The sequence below is a fragment of the Chrysemys picta genome, chromosome 1 (genome assembly GCF_011386835.1).
Source record: "Chrysemys picta bellii isolate R12L10 chromosome 1, ASM1138683v2, whole genome shotgun sequence".
Taxonomy (NCBI): Eukaryota; Metazoa; Chordata; order Testudines; family Emydidae; genus Chrysemys; species Chrysemys picta.
Window position 1 is genome coordinate 2,590,747 of NC_088791.1, and position 16,316 is coordinate 2,607,062.

General features: G+C 64.4%; 2 protein-coding genes across 6 annotated transcripts in view; both read left to right on the forward strand.

The window, feature by feature from the left end:
* The window catches only part of RBM28 (RNA binding motif protein 28), a 308,732-nt gene that overhangs the window by 144,191 nt on the left and 148,225 nt on the right, over positions 1–16,316 (forward strand). The gene's annotated exons all lie outside the window — the stretch shown is intronic.
* The window catches only part of IMPDH1 (inosine monophosphate dehydrogenase 1), a 55,206-nt gene that overhangs the window by 20,358 nt on the left and 18,532 nt on the right, over positions 1–16,316 (forward strand). For 2 of the 5 annotated variants that reach the window (XM_065591268.1, XM_065591384.1), the window contains exons 4-13: positions 8,104–8,205; positions 8,451–8,525; positions 9,512–9,718; positions 10,230–10,317; positions 10,973–11,172; positions 11,714–11,802; positions 13,020–13,126; positions 13,491–13,634; positions 15,255–15,399; positions 15,580–15,723. In XM_065591268.1, the coding sequence (XP_065447340.1) occupies positions 8,104–8,205; positions 8,451–8,525; positions 9,512–9,718; positions 10,230–10,317; positions 10,973–11,172; positions 11,714–11,802; positions 13,020–13,126; positions 13,491–13,634; positions 15,255–15,399; positions 15,580–15,723 (1,301 nt within the window). Of the gene's footprint in view, positions 1–8,103; positions 8,206–8,450; positions 8,526–9,473; positions 9,719–10,229; positions 10,318–10,972; positions 11,173–11,713; positions 11,805–13,019; positions 13,127–13,490; positions 13,635–15,254; positions 15,400–15,579; positions 15,724–16,316 lie in introns of all 5 variants that reach the window. The other 3 variants (XM_065591327.1, XM_065591210.1, XM_065591167.1) reach the window with 3 other exon arrangements.

Below are 16,316 nucleotides of genomic sequence, written 5' to 3' on the forward strand. Positions count from 1 at the left end.
CTTACCCACAAATCACGCTGTTGCCGATCCTTTAGAATCTAAAATCTAAAGGTTTATTCATAAAAGGAAAAAGATAGAGATGAGAGTTAGAATTGGTTAAATGGAATCAATTACATACAGTAATGGCAAAGTTCTTGGTTCAGGCTTGCAGCAGCGATGGAATAAACTGCAGGTTCAAATCAAGTCTCTGGAATACATCCCCCGCTGGGATGGGTCCTCAGTCCTTCGTTCAAAGCTTCAGCTTGTAGCAAAGTTCCTCCAGAGGTAAGAAGCAGGATTGAAGACAAGATGGAGATCAGGCATCAGCCTTATATAGTCTTTTCCAGGTGTAAGATCACCTCTTTGTTCTTACTGTGGAAGATTACAGCAACATGGAGTCTGGAGTCACATGGGCCAGTCCCTGCATACTTTGCTGAGGTACAAGGCGTATCTGCCTTCTCTCAATGGGTCCATTGTATAGTTGATGGTCCTTAATGGGCCATCAAGCAGGCTAGGCAGAGCTAATCTCAGCTTGTCTGGGATGTCACCCAGAAGCATAGCATAAGTTTGCCATACAGACAGTATAGAGCCAATATTCATAACTTCAACTACAAAACTGATACACACATCTAGACAGCATAATCATAACCAGTAAACCATAACCTTGTCCTAGACACCCCATTTGACCCCCTTTATACAAGATTTGGGTGCCACTACAGGACCTTGGTTGCAACAATGATCTATATGGTCCCAGTTTATGTCAATAACGTCACACAGAGCCTTGGGGAACCACGGCAGTTCTGAATCAGATTGGGAGGGAGTGGAGTGGAGTGGTTAGAGCAGGGGGCTGGGAGCCAGGACTCCTGGGTTCTACCCTGATCCTGTCACTGACTCCCTGTGTGACTCGCAGCGAGTCCCTTCCCCCAGCTGGGCCCCCGTGCCTCCCGACAGGTTGACCCCCCTGGGCTGAGGTGACGTCTGGCTGGCAGTAGTGTGGAGTCGAACTGCGGAGCCCCGTGAGGGGAGCCCTAGAAGCGGGCGACTCCAGGACCCTTGACTCCAGAGCGCCGCGTCAGGTCTCTGCAGCCTACGGCTCGAGCCCTGTGACCAGTGACTGCTGCTAGCCGGGGCCAGGGGCCCCCAGGGCTGGACCGTAGCCTGGCCCCCTCGTCAGTCTGACCATAATCCCCCCCGCCCCCAATACACATGGGTGGGGAGCTGGCGGGCACCTCTCTTCCCACGCAGGCTGTTGCCATGCAGGCAAACCCATGGTGCAGCACAGGCTGGGGGGGGGCTGGGACCCGCTTAGCATGCAGCTTGGCCAGGCAGTGTGGGGGGGCTGCCAGCCGGTGCAGATCCGGAGCTCCCCCCCACACACACACGGGGTGTTTCCTGGCAGCCCGTGGGGCGAGCAGGGGGCTGGGTCTGATGGACCCCGTCCCCTAGCGAGCTGTAGCGTTGCATGCTGGGAGCTGGAGTCCCTGCGGCCGCTCCTGAGCCGGGTGACTTGTGGCCCCCGTTGGTCTGGCTGGCTGGGGTGGGACCCCCGAGCTGGGTCCCCTGGGTGCGTCGGAGCCTGGCTGGGCCCCACGCCCCATTTCCTCTGCAGAGCCGGGCAGCAGCTCCCAGCTGGGAATCTAGCTCTGCCCAGAGCAGCATTTCAGGGCTAATCAGGCTCCCAGCTGGGCTCTGCTAATCTGCTGGGAAGCTGGTGAAGGTCAGGCCTGGGGGGGGGGGAGAGGAGTAAACACGCCCAGGTGGGGAGCAGGGAGGGTGGGAAGGGAAGGCCAGCTGGGGTGGGAGAGAGCTAGCCTCCGTGAACTCCCCCAGGGCAGGGGGCGGGGCCCAGCGTGCTGTGAGTTCTCCCAGGGTGGGGCTGGCTTGGGGGTCGGGGCCCAGCGTGCTGTGAGTTCTCCCAGGGTGGGGCTGGGTTGGGGGTCGGGGCCCAGCGTGCTCCGAGCTCTCCCAGGTGGGGCTGGGTTGGGGGTCGGGGCCCAGCGCGCTCTGAGCTCTCCCAGGGTGGGGCTGGGTTGGGGATCGGGGCCCAGCGCGCTCTGAGCTCTCCCAGGTGGGGCTGGGTTGGGGGTCGGGACCCAGCGCGCTCTGAGCTCTCCCAGGTGGGGCTGGGTTGGGGGTCGGGACCCAGCGCGCTCTGAGCTCTCCCGGGGTGGGGCTGGGTTGGGGGTCGGGGCCCAGCGCGCTCTGAGCTCTCCCAGGGTGGGGGCTGGGTTGGGGGTCGGGGCCCAGCGCGCTCCGAGCTCTCCCAGGGTGGGGCTGGGTTGGGGGTCGGGGCCCAGCGCGCTCTGAGCTCTCCCGGGGTGGGGCTGGGTTGGGGGTCGGGGACCCAGTGTGCTCTGAGCTCTCCCGGGGTGGGGCTGGGTTGGGGGTCGGGGGCCCAGTGTGCTCTGAGCTCTCCCGGGGTGGGGCTGGGTTGGGGGTCGGGACCCAGCGCGCTCTGAGCTCTCCCAGGGTGGGGGCTGGGTTGGGGGTCGGGACCCAGCGTGCTCTGAGCTCTCCCGGGGTGGGGCTGGGTTGGGGGTTGGGGGCCCAGTGCGCTCTGAGCTCTCCCGGAGTGGGGCTGGGTTGGGGGTTGGGGGCCCAGTGCGCTCTGAGCTCTCCCAGGGTGGGGCTGGGTTGGGGATTGGGACCCAGCGCGCTCTGAGCTCTCCCAGAGTGGGGGCTGGGTTGGGGGTCGGGGCCCAGCGCGCTCTGAGCTCTCCCAGGGTGGGGGCTGGTTGGGGATCGGGACCCAGCGCGCTCTGAGCTCTCCCAGAGTGGGGGCTGGTTTGGGGCTCGGGACCCAGCGCGCTCTGAGCTCTCCCGGGGTGCGGCTGGGTTGGGGGTCGGGACCCAGCGCGCTCTGAGCTCTCCCAGGGTGGGGGCTGGTTGGGGGTCAGGGACCCAGCGCGCTCTGAGCTCTCCTGGGTGGGGCTGGGTTGGGGGTCAGGGACCCAGCGCGCTCTGAGCTCTCCTGGGGTGGGGCTGGGTTGGGGGTCAGGGACCCAGCGCGCTCCGAGCTCTCCCGGGGTGGGGCTGGGTTGGGGGTCAGGGACCCAGCGCGCTCTGAGCTCTCCTGGGGTGGGGCTGGGTTGGGGGTCAGGGACCCAGCGCGCTCCGAGCTCTCCTGGGGTGGGGCTGGGTTGGGGGTCAGGGACCCAGCGCGCTCTGAGCTCTCCCGGGGTGGGGCTGGGTTGGGGGTCAGGGACCCAGCGCGCTCTGAGCTCTCCTGGGGTGGGGCTGGGTTGGGGGTCAGGGACCCAGCGCGCTCTGAGCTCTCCTGGGGTGGGGCTGGGTTGGGGGTCGGGACCCAGCGCGCTCCGAGCTCTAGGGCCGGGACCCTGTGCACATGGGACGTGCTTGTATTAGCCACCAGGCCACATGAGCCCCTCCAACAGCCTCCCTCATGGGTCACAGAATGGAGCGGCCGGGCTGCCTTGTGGCTCGGGCAGTGGGGTGGGACCCAGGAGCTCTGGGGTCTAGTCCTGGCACTGCCCCCGTGTCCCCTCAGCCTGCGCCCACAGGGAAGCGCTGCGCTCGGCCCCTTGCCCAGTTCTGCGCCTGGCATCTCGCCTCCTTCCGCTGCCGTGGGCTGCAGGACAGATGTCACGGACTCACAGATCGTGCCCACTCTTGGCCCCATGCAGTTTGTGGGGGGAACCCCCTTCAGTGAGACAGCCCTTCTCGGGGGTCCACTCTCTCTTGGGGTCAGGCTCCTCCACCTCCTGGGGCCACACCTCTCTGAGCCTTAGCACGTCTGTCTCTGCCGTGGGCCCCCTCAGGGAGTCCCCTCGCTCTGGACCCCCGGGGCCTCTGTGACAATGCGGTTCTGGCGGAACCCAACTGAGAGTGCCAACTCAGGACAAATTGCTAAAATAGGGCAGTTACAGCCCAAGGCTGGGGTTTTTCCACCTCTAAGGCAAACCAAACCAGCCACACTAAGACTTCGGTCTCACCCCACTGGCTAACCGCAAGTCTCACAAGCAATCTCCTTAGACACTCCAGTTTCCCAGTATTACCACCAGTGCCACACGTTATGGGGACAAATGGTTATGAAAACCAATACCCCAGTAAAAGAAAAAGGTTCTCCTGATCCCAAAGGACCAAGCCCCAGACCCAGGTCAATATACAAGTCAGACCTTACCCACAAATCACGCTACTGCCAATCCTTTAGAAGCTAAAATCTAAAGGTTTATTCATAAAAGGAAAAAGATAGAAATGAGAGTTAGAATTGGTTAAATGGAATCAATTACATACAGTAATGGCAAAGTTCTTGGTTCAGGCTTGCAGCAGTGATGGAATAAACTGCAGGTTCAAATCAAGTCTCTGGAATACATCCCCAGCTGGGATGGGTCATTCAGTCCTTTGTTCAGAGCTTCAGTTTGTAGCCAAGTTCCTCCAGAGGTAAGAAGCAGGATTGAAGACAAGATGGAGATTAGGCATCAGCCTTATATAGTCTTTTCCAGGTGTAAGAACACCTCTTTGTTCTCTTACTGTGGAAAATTACAGCAAAATGGAGTCTGGAGTCACATGGGCCAGTCCCTGCATACTTTGCTGGGTTACAAGGCGCATCTGCCTTCTCTCAATGGGTCCATTGTATAGCTGATGGTCCTTAATGGGCCATCAAGCAGGCTAGGCAGAGCTAATCTCAGCTTGTCTGGGATGTCACCCAGAAGCATAGCATAAGTTTGCCATACAGACAGTATAGAGCCAATATTCATAACTTCAACTACAAAACTGATACACACATATAGACAGCATAATCATAACCAGTAAACCATAACCTTGTCCTAGACACCCCATTTGATCCCCTTTATACAAGATCTGGGTGCCACTACAGGACCTTGGTTGCAACAATGATCTATCCGGTCCCAGTTTATGTCAATAACGTCACAGCCTCCACCCCCGAAGGGGTTGATGCAACCCTGTTCTCTAGACCGGAGTGACTCTCAGCCAGCATAAAACAGGAGGGTTTAGTGAGAGTTGAACACAGCACAGGAAACTCTCAGGGCCACAGGCCTGACCTCCCTCAGCCCAGCACATCCCAGTCTCTCTGCATCCAGGTGGGCTCTGCCTGCTCCCCCTCTCCAGCCCAGAGCCCCCTCTGCTCCCAGCTGGGCATCTGAGATCCCCGGCCCCAGGCCCCTCCTCTGTCCATTGTCTTCTCTCCAGGGAAACAGGGTCGTAAACCGGGGCCTCCTCTCCTCGCTTCTGTCCTCTGGCTGGAACCGGCTGGTTAGGTCACTGGGTCCTCACTCTGCAGCCCATTGTCCGCCCACTGGCCAGAACCGGCTGCGTCTCCTCAGCTGGGCCTCCGGGTCATCAGGTCACCGGTCGCTGGGGTATCCATCCTCCCGGCCATTGGCTGGGTCCCCAAGTCCTCTCTCCGGTCCTCTGCAAAACAAACTCCCTCTCCCCTCACCTCATTAAACCAGTAACACCCAGGGAAACTGAGTCCCACCCCTCCACATGCAAACCATTGAAACCCCACTGAAAACAAGGAAAAAACAAGAAAATCCCCCACTTCGTCACAACAGGGTTGGGCGAGGCCACCAGTCCCATGTGCCCTCGGGCGCTGTGTCCATCACGGGCCCCTGCCATGATGCCGCTCCCCGGCCAGCTCCCTGCTGCGTCCCCCGGGGCCGTGGGCTGGCGCGGGGCGGCTGGCACTGAGACGTGCCCAGTGCCTGGCTGGGAGGAGTCATGAAAAGGCCCCGTCGCTGGGGAGCTCAGCACTGGTGGGTCCGGTTGTAGGGCAGGGCCTGAGGGGGATGGGCTGTGGGGGGTCGGGCGTCCCGCCGAGCTGGCCAGGCGAGCCTGGGGGTGGTGAAGAAATACAGCCGCAGGCGCCGTGGGGGGCACACACGGGGCCACGTGCTGGGGTCTGCAGAGAAGGAGCCGTGGGGTGGGTGGGAGTGTGGCCTGCTGAGTATGTGGGACAGGAACTGGAGGACAGCTGGGACCCCCTGTGGGGCTGAGCACGGAGCCCCGGGGGAAGAGGGGGCTTGGGGCAGGGCTGCGTCCTAAGGGAGCCCTGTGTGAGCGGTGCTGGCCCCCCCCAGTCCAGCATCATGGCTCCGACATTGGCTGGCACTGGGCAATTCCTTGGCAGCCAGGCCCCCCGTGATCCGGGGGCGGGGGTTCCTGCTCTCTGCCAGTGTCGCTCCAGGCCGTATCTAGGGGATAAGGCCTGGCGAGCCACAGGCACTAGGGTGGGGGCTGTGACGAACTGGGCCTGTTCTTGCTGGGGTGTGTGAATGCTGACAGGCGAGTGTGGCTAGGATGGTCTGCATCGGGGGATGGGATCTGCCCGAGGGAACATACCTGAGCTTGTAACATGAGAACCCAGGAAGGGGTTGAAGGCCAGGTGACTCCTGAGCCCGGGAAACTGAACAAAGGCTGTGGGAGGGGTCGCTGAAGGCAGAGTGCTGGAGGCGAGCTGGAGAGATGGCTGCGCAGCAGAGATGGCTCTGACCCCCCCCCCCAAAGGGGGGTGGGCTGGGATGCCCTGGGACCCCAAGCTGGACTTAACTGAGGGGGTCCTGCTGTCTGTGCCTGCAAGACCTGTCTTGGACTGTATTCCTGTCATCCAAATAAACCTTCTGCTTTACTGGCTGGCTGAGAGTCATGGTGAATCGCAAGAAGCCGGGGGTGCAGGGCCCTGAGTCCCCCAATACTCCGTGACAACTGGTGGCAGCGGTGGGATCTACTGCACCCCGTGGACGGCGCTTCCTGCAGTAAGTGACTGGGGAGCAGTAAAACGAAGGGGGATTGACGGGGACCAGGCGTGCTGAAGAGTGAGAGAGAGACGGTTATTACCCCTGGGAGTGTGTGACCAGCGAGAAGGACTTTTGCGGTAACAGGGCCCCCCCGGGGGATCGCAGCGAGTGGTCCCAGGGGCGGAGGAGACTGCAGCTCAACCCTGGCAGAGAGGTGGTGACCTCGAGAAGGGCTGGCACACTAGGGGTCCCCCTGGGAACTGTGGGGAGCTGTGAGCACACAGGCCGGTGAGTGGCCAGCAGGAGGATGTATGCCAAGCGGCTTAAGAGCGACCTGGTGGAGCTGTGCAAGCAGAGGCGGCTGTGCATTGGGAGGCTCACCAAAGAACAGCTCATTGCCCAGCTGGAGGCGGAAGATCGCGCGAATGAACTGATCCCTGTGTCTCTGAGGGAAGCAGCCTGGCAAATGCAGCGCAGGCACCAGTGTCTGTCCCAGCTGGGAGTGGTCAGCCGGCTGCTGAGGGCTTCCCGAGACCCCTCCTTCCTATGCCTAGGGGAAGGGTGGGGAGGAGCCCAGCAAATACCGAAGGCGCCGTGACCCCCCCGGCCAGCAGGGGGTCCCCCCGGCGAAGCCCGCCGGCCAGCAGAGGACCCTCCTGGCGACGTTCGGCATCCGTGGAGCGGAATTGGCTGGAATGGGAGAAAGAGCTAAAACTGAGGGAGCTGGAGGATCGTGAACAACAGAGACAGCATGAACGGGAGGAGAATGAGAGACAGAGACAGGAGAATGAGAGACAGCGTCAGCATGAACTGGAACTGGCGAGATTGAAGGGCAGCGAACCCCCGGCTGCGGTGAGTGAGGGGGGACCCAGGACTGCACGGAGCTTTGATAAGTGCATCCTGGCCCCACGCAAGGAGGGGGAGGACATGGATGACTTCCTGGAGGCCTTTGAGACGGCCTGCGAGCTGCACCGGGTTGATCCCGCGGGCAGACTCCCATCCCCCGATGCAGACCATCCTAGCCACACTCGCCTGTCAGCATTCACACACCCCAGCAAGAACAGGCCCAGTTCGTCACAGGGGCGTCTCCCCCGTCCGGCGCAGTGCTGGGGAGGAGGGCGGGGCTGCAGCCAGCCCTTGGCCCAGCCCCCCCCTTGCCTGGGGCATCGCCTGGCATCGGGCATGGCTGCTGGGCAGCCCTGGGCTAGGCTTCGTGTTGGGTTCACAGCTCTGTGCCCCCCCGCGAGGGGTGGGGGGCTGAGACGCTCACGGCTCTGTGTCTCTCCCCCCGGAGAGTTAGTGCGGGGGGGGGGGAGGCTCAGGGGCTCATGGCTCTGTCTCTCCCCCCGCCCCGGAGAGTTAGTGCAGGGGGTGGGGGGCTGACGGGTTCACGGCTCTGTACCCCCAGGACCTGACCTCGGCGCTGACCCGCAAGATCACCCTGAAGACGCCGCTCATCTCGTCGCCCATGGACACCGTCACGGAGTCAGACATGGCGATCGCCATGGCGGTGAGAGCTGGGGAAGGAGCGGGGGGGGGGGATCCAGCCCATCTGGGGCGGGGGCTCCACAGCTCTGATGTCAGTGGCCCCCAGTTCCCGTCCCCAAGCCTCTCGCTGGAGACCGGCCCCAGCCCTGAGCGTCAGGCAGCTGGGCTGGGTGCCTCGTGAGGACCCTTGCCCTGCGCTGCCCCCGCCGCGGGGCACCCCCATTGCTCCATGGGGCCGGCCGAGGCTGACCCGCTCTCTCCCCGCAGCTGATGGGCGGCATCGGGATCATCCACCACAACTGCACCCCGGAGTTCCAGGCCAACGAGGTGCGCAAGGTCAAGGCAAGTACCAGCCGCGCCCTGGGGTGACCCTGGCACCAGGGGACTGGCTCTGGGCAGACGCGGGGGCCGGCCTGCCCTGCCCCTCCTTGCCCCGCACCTCTCGGGACCCTGGTCCTTTGTGGGCCCCTGACACCAATGTGCGCTGGGTGGGTCAGTGGGGAGATTGGTGCCCCCCGGGGAGCGTAGGAGCAGGGGGAGTGCTGTGGGGTAGGGTCCCTAGAGAGCTGGGTGGGTCAGTGGGGAGATTAGCAAACCCCCCCGGGGAGCGTAGGGGCAGGGTAGGCACTGTGGGGTGGGGTCCCTAGAGAGCTGGGTGGGTCAGTGGGGAGATTGGCGCCCCCCCCCCCGGGGAGCGTAGGAGCAGGGGGGGCGCTGTGGGGTGGGGTCCCTAGAGAGCTGGGTGGGTCAGTGGGGAGATTGGCGCCCCCCCGGGGAGCGTAGGGTCGGGGGGGCGCTGTGGGGTAGGGTCCCTAGAGAGCTGGGTGGGTCAGTGGGGAGATTAGCAACCCCCCCCCGGGGAGCATAGGGGCGGGGGGGGCGCTGTGGGGTAGGGTCCCTAGAGAGCTGGGTGGGTCAGTGGGGAGATTAACAAACCCCCCCGGGGAGCGTAGGGGCAGGGGGAGTGCTGTGGGGTAGGGTCCCTAGAGAGCTGGGTGGGTCAGTGGGGAGATTGGCGCCCCCCCGGGGAGCGTAGGGGCAGGGGGTGTGCTGTGGGGTAGGGTCCCTGGAGAGCTGGGTGGGTCAGTGGGGAGATTGGCGCCCCCCCCCCCCCCCCCGGGGAGCGTAGGGTCAGGGTAGGCACTGTGGGTTGGGCCCCTAAAGAGCTGGGTGGGTCAGTGGGGAGATTGGCGCCCCCCCCCCCCCCCGGGAGCGTAGGGTCAGGGGGGGCGCTGTGGCGTTGGCACCAGGCGGGCGCTTGCGGGACGCTAACCCTGCTCTGTGCTGCAGGCGCCCGGCTGGTGACTCCCCCTCTCCCTCCCCTGCAGAAATTCGAGCAGGGCTTCATCACGGACCCGGTGGTGATGAGCCCCACGCACAACGTGGGAGACGTCTTCGAGGCCAAGCTGCGGCACGGCTTCTCGGGGATCCCCGTCACCGAGACAGGCAAGATGGGCAGCAAGCTGGTGGGCATCGTCACCTCGCGGGACATCGACTTCCTCACCGAGAAGGACTACGCCACCTACCTCAGCGAGGTACCGCGGGACGCCTGGGGCCCTGCCCCGGACACCGCCTCCCCGGCGGCCCCGGCTGCGTCTCGCGCCAGCCGCCCTCCTCTGTGGGCTGGGCGCGGTGGGGGGCGGGGGTGGAATTCGCTGTCCTCTGAACATGGCTGCTGCGAGGCTGGGCACCCAGTTCTGTGGGGTGAGGGGTGCACAGGCACGGGTGTGCAAGGGGGTGGGGACATTGGGGCGGGGCTTTTGGGGACAGGGCACTGGGGGGCGGGGGGGAGCAGGGGGATAGAGGCGGCGGGGCTGTTAGGGGAGGGGCAGGGCAGAGGGAGTAGAGGGGGTGGGGTTGTTGAGGAGGGGCGGGACATGGGGGGGAGGGGGCAGGGGGAGTTGGGACGGTACTGTTGGGGGAGGGGCGGGGCACTGGGGGGGAGGGGGCAAGGGGAATAGAGGAGGCGGGGCTGTTGGGGGAGGGGCACGGCCCCAGCCCCGGGGCCCATCTGGTTGCACTGCCATGTGCCGTGTGGCCCCGCAGGTGATGACGAAGCGAAACGACCTGGTGGTGGCGCCCGCCGGGGTCACCCTGAAGGAGGCCAACGAGATCCTGCAGCGCAGCAAGAAAGGTACCAGGGGCCTTGCGCCACCCCTGCTAGCCCAGCCCTGGGCACGGGAGAGAAACGGCTCCGCCGGTGCCCCTCATTCCTGGCCCGCAGCCCCTGCTAGCCCAGCCCTGGGTGTTGTGAGCTGACGGGGGGGATGGCAGGGGAGAGACTGAGACGCTTCCAAGCCCAGTACGGGTTCTTTGCTGCCCCAGGGCTGGTGCCCCCTGTGCCCGGGCAGGAGGCCAATTGGGACCCCCCCGTGCTCTTTAACCCAGGCTCCCTCTCCTTGCTGACTCTGCGGGGCTTGGAGCAGAGCGAGCCGCCGTGGCGGTGCCGGGCCTGGCCCTGCTGTTGCTGAGCAGAGTCTGGGTGCTGGAGGTGGACTGGGACATGTGGGGCAGCCCCACGTGCTCGGGGTGGCGGGCAGGGGGCCTGGCCGAGGTTGCAGCGTCATTAGCAGCTGACGTTCGAGGAGGGGGTTGCCAGGGCTGAGCTGGGCTGCGGGCACTGGCTTGTCTCCATGCAGGTCTCAGGTGGGCTGAGCTGGGGGTGGTGGGGCTGTTAGCCAGGGGCAGCGTTAAAGGCCCCACGGTGGAGCTGGCCCCACTGGGCATGCGGCTGTGGCCGTGGGGCTCTGCCGGGCGCCCCCCTCACCGCCGTGCCCTCCCCGCGCCAGGGAAGCTGCCCATCGTGAACGACAGCGACGAGCTGGTGGCCATCATCGCCCGCACGGACCTGAAGAAGAACCGCGACTACCCGCTGGCCTCCAAGGACTCGCGCAAGCAGCTGCTGTGCGGGGCGGCCATCGGCACCCGCGAGGACGACAAGTACCGGCTCGACCTGCTCACACAGGCCGGCGTCGACGTGGTGGTGCTGGTGGGTACCGGGCCCGGGCGGGCTCCCTGCTGCCCCCCGGACCAGCAGCCTCCCTGAGCCCTGGCACAGCGAAGGTTAAGGCCCTGAGCCCCTTGCCCGGCCAAGCCAGATACTTGGCACCTCCCCGCCCGGGTCAGATGACCCCCCGCCCCGCCCCAGATGGGGTCGTCTGCCCCACGGAGCAAGGCGGCTGGTGCTTGGAGCAGGGTGTGTGCGGGGATCTCCAACGTGAGGCCCGTCTCCCAGCCTGAGGAGCTGGGTCAGTCCCACATCGTTCCAGGCGCATGCTCACCGGGATACCGGCTCGCGCTGCATGGGCTGTGCCGCCTTGGCGGGGAGAGCTGCCAGCCAGGCATGTGCTGGTGGGCAGGGAAGGAGGCAGGAGCCCCCTGGGCGGAGTGGGGTTTGGGGATCCCCCGGGGGCGGCTGGGCGGCCCATTAGTGGTCACGGCGGGGGCTGGGGTCAGTGTGGGGGCGGGGCCGGAGTGGTCTCTCCTGCTCCCTTCCTGCTCTAACTGGGGTGTCCTCCCCCCGCCCCCAGGACTCCTCCCAGGGCAATTCCGTGTATCAGATCGGCATGATCCATTACATCAAGCAGAAATACCCCGAGCTGCAGGTGATCGGTGGGAATGGTGAGTCCCTGGGGGCTGCAGCCCGGCCTGGCGGGTGCAGGGTGGGGCACTGGCGGGGCCGTGGCTCCGACGGGCACAGCACTGAACACACAGCTGGTACCTCTAGGACCTTGCTCCAGCAAGGGCGGTGTGGAGCTGTGTGTGGGGAGCCACTGCCGGAACGCCCCGCGTGGTGCGTCTGGGCCCGGGGCTCTGCGCGCTCCCCAGCACGGCTCCGGCGCCCCACTCGGCGCGTCTGGGCCTGGGGCTCTGCCCGCTCCCCGTCTGGGCCCGGGGCTCTGCCCGCTCCCCGGCACGGCTCTGCTACCCGGCACGGCTTCAGTGCCCTGCACGGCACATCTGGACCCGGGGCTCTGCTCGCTCCCCGGCACAGCTCCGGTGCCCGGCACGGCCCGTCTGGGCCCGGGGCTCTGCTCGCTCCCCGGCACGGCTCCGGTGCCCGGCACAGCCCGTCTGGGCCCGGGGCTCTGCTCGCTCCCCGGCACGGCTCCGGTGCCCGGCACAGCCCGTCTGGGCCCGGGGCTCTGCTCGCTCCCCGGCACGGCTCCGGTGCCCGGCACAGCCCGTCTGGGCCCGGGGCTCTGCCCGCTCCCCGGCACGGCTCCAGCAGCTGGGCCTGCACATCGGGCAGGGGGAATACATCTGACCACCGTCCCTCGGGACAAGGCGAGTCTGGGATCAACAGGCTGTGTGGGGCCCATCCCCAGGGGGCTGCACATGTACAGGCCCCACAGGTGATCGGGGCTGATGAAAGCAGAGACCTTCTGCCCTCCCATGCGCCAGGGGCTCCCCCCCGATGCTGAGGGCGCCCCTGCCCCGTGCTGGGCAGCTGGGTACCACGCTGCTAGCTGCGATTGCTGAGCTAGGCGGAGGTGGAGCGAGTGCTCGCCGTGCCGGGATCGGAGCTGTGTCCTGGCCCCTCTGGGACCCAGTGACCAGATCCTGCCAGCCCAGACCCGTGGGAGCAGCCCTGCCAGAGCCAGTAGGGAGTGGGCCAGGGGCACTGCCCACCAACGCCATCCTGCACCTGCTCTGCCCACGCCATCCTCCCCAGCTGGGGCACGTCTCCCAGCCTAAGGCCCCGGCGGGTCCTGCTGCAGGGTGGGGAGATGTGGCTGGGAGTCCCGGTCTGAGAGCGGGTCAGGCGAGGCCCTCGACTCTGCCCCGCGCCCGGTGACCAGGTATTTCATGGCTGCCTTTGCTTTTCTCTCCTATTGGATCCACAGTGGTGACAGCGGCGCAGGCCAAGAACCTGATTGACGCGGGGGTGGACGGCCTGCGCGTGGGCATGGGCTGCGGCTCCATCTGCATCACGCAGGAAGGTAGGGGCATGCTCCGGGCATCGCGGGGAGCCCCCATGGGGGTGAGCAGCCCCCGGCGGGGCAGGAAGGGCCCGGGCCAGTGTCCCGCCGGGCAGAGGCGTAGCTGAGGTTATGTGGGGGCTGCTCCGCCCCACCATCCACTCTCCCCCCCGCTGGAGGCCTCCGGGCCCCTGCTCAGGCCAGGCTGGCGCTGCAGGGAACGGCTTGCTCCTGTGCACTCGGCTCTGGGCCTTTGTCGGCACGGCTGATGCCTGCAGCTGGCAGAGGAACCCAGCCCCATGCGGTGCCCAGCGTGTCAGTGGCCCACCTGTTGCCCCCGCCCGCCCGCCCGCCCTGGCGCTGACACTCCTGTCTCTGGCTGCAGTGATGGCGTGCGGCAGGCCCCAGGGCACGGCGGTGTACAAGGTGGCGGAGTACGCCCGCAGGTTCGGCGTGCCCGTGATCGCTGATGGCGGCATCCAGACCGTGGGGCATGTGGTGAAGGCGCTGTCTCTAGGAGCCTCTACGGGTGAGTGAGACTGTCGCCGTGGGGCCAGGCTGCCTTTCCCCAGTGCATCCACGCCGCACTGCAGGGTGTAACGATGCTGCCTTTGCTGGGACACTTCTGAGAGGACCAGTTCAGGACCAATTGCTGGGAGCAGGGCAGTCACAGCCCAGGGCTGGGGGGTTTTCACTGCTAAGGCACCAAACCAGCCAGACAGAGAGGACTTTGGTCTCACTCCACTGACTAACCGCGAGTCACACAAGCAATTCCCTTAGACATTCCACTTCCCAGTATCAACACCGGTGCCACTCGTTATGGGGACAAATGGTTATGAAAACCAATACCCCAGTAAAAGAAAAAGGTTCTCCTGATCCCAAAGGACCAAGCCCCAGCCCCAGGTCAATATACAAATCAGATCTTACCCACAAATCACGCTGCTGCCAATCCTTTAGAATCTAAAATCTAAAGGTTTATTCATAAAAGGAAGAAGATAGAGATGAGAGCTAGAATTGGTTAAATGGAATCAATTACATACAGTAATGGCAAAGTTCTTAGTTCAGGCTTGTAGCAGCGATAGAATAAACTGCAGGTTCAAATCAAGTCTCTGGAATACATCCCCAGCCGGGATGGGTCATTCAGTCCTTTGTTCAGAGCTTCAGTTTGTAGCAAGGTTCCTCCAGAGGTGAGAAGCAGGATTGAAGACAAGATGGAGGGGGTTCCAGGGCCGTTTATATCCTCTGCCATGTGGAAGGACCCCTTTGTTCTTACTGTGGAAAATCACAGCAGCAAGATGGAGTCTGCAGTCACATGGGCAAGTCACATGTCCATGCATGACTCAGTTTGCAGGCTGATGCCATCGTTTACATGTTAGTTTGAATGTTCCCAGGAAAGCTCAGATGTGGATTGGCGTCTCCCAAAGTTCATTGTCAGTTAAGTGTTTCTTGATTGGGCACTTACTGAGAATAGTCCCTTCTCAAGAAGCTGCCCAAATGCTTCACTGAGGCTACTTAGAATCAAAACTCATTGAGAGACAAGTACTTAGCCCATATTCATAACTTCAATTACAAAAGGAAACACCCCTACAGACAGCATAATCATAACCAGCCAATCAGAACCTTTCCATAGACACCTCACACGACAACCTTTGTACAACAGTTGCTGCAAATATATAACAGTGGTTGCAACAAGGATCTATACGGTCACAGTTTGTCAGTAACGTCACACAGGGATCCGCCAGGGGTGCTCTCCCCTCGCAGTCAGTGCTGGCCTCGGTGCCTGGGGTGGCACTAGGGGGCGCTGTACTGCAGGGAGTGGGGCGGGGGCTCAGCAGGGGGTGGTCTCCCCTCCCGGTCGGTGCTGGCTCTGGGGTGCCATGGCTGGGTGCATGAGATGGTGGTGGTGGATTCCACAGGTGAATTCCCTCCGTGCTGGGGGTGCTGGCCCCAGAGCATTCAGCAGACGCCCAATACGTGGCATCCCCTGCGCCCCCAGACGCCCACGTTCAGCCCTGACGCGGCGATTGCTGTGGGGGCTCAGAGCCCGGCAGACGCGCTGCTGCCTGAGCCAGGCGGGACGGGGGCCCCGGGGGCCGCGGTCGTGGAGCTAACGTCCCCCGTTCTCTGCCTCTCTCCGGCGCCCGGGCAGTGATGATGGGCTCTCTGCTGGCGGCCACCACGGAGGCTCCGGGCGAGTATTTCTTCTCGGACGGCGTGAGGCTGAAGAAGTATCGGGGGATGGGCTCGCTCGACGCCATGGAGAAGAACATCAGCAGTCAGAAGCGATACTTCAGGTGTGGGGCAGGGACCCCTGTGTCCAGCCTGGGCTGGGGGCGGGAGCCTGCCAGGCAGACGCTGGGCGCAGCTTGGCGTGGGGCCCCGGGGGAGCGGGGCGGGGGTGGGCGGGGCGGGGGGGGCAGGCTGGAGGCAGGAGCAGGGCCCCCCGTAACAGCCGCCGGGTTCTCCCCCCACAGCGAAGGGGATAAGGTGAAGGTGGCGCAGGGCGTCTCTGGCTCCATCCAGGACAAGGGCTCCATCCAGAAGTTCGTCCCATACCTGATTGCGGGCATTCAGCACGGCTGCCAGGACATCGGGGCCAGGAGCCTCTCCATCCTCCGGTGAGGGGCGCGGGGGCCGGGGCGCAGCTGTCCTGGGAGGGGCCTGCCTGGGGAAATCAGCCGAGCCCTGCCCCACCCCAGCAAGATCCTGGGCTCTCCTCTCCCCAGGAGGGTGGGGACAGATGGCATCTGAGGGGTGGGGAGCCGAGCCGGGCCAGGCTATGGGGAAGCAGTAGAGCGTCCCACCCGAGCTCACCCTCAGCGCGGTTTGGGGGGGGGGATATCTCACACGGACAGCGGCCGCGACGCCAGAGGACAGGAGAGGCCATGGGGCGGCTGATCGGGCCCTGGGCCCCGTGGGCGCTGCTCCGGGGCCCCGTTAGGTGGGCAGTTACGTCACTGAGTCCCGGGGCTCTGGGTGGGGTTAGATCCTTGTGACGTGTCCCAGTTGCTGCCTGGGGCCGGGCCGGGGCACCGTGGTGGGGCTGACACAGCTGGGCAGCATTGTCGTGGCACCTGTGTGGGGTTGCTGTGGTGGGGATGGCGCAGCCTGGGTGAGCCGGTTGCCATGGCGGGGTGCTGGCATGGGGCCTGGTGGGTTGCTCTGGCAACTACTGCCGCGCTCTGGTGTGTTGGCTCTCGTGCGCGCTCTG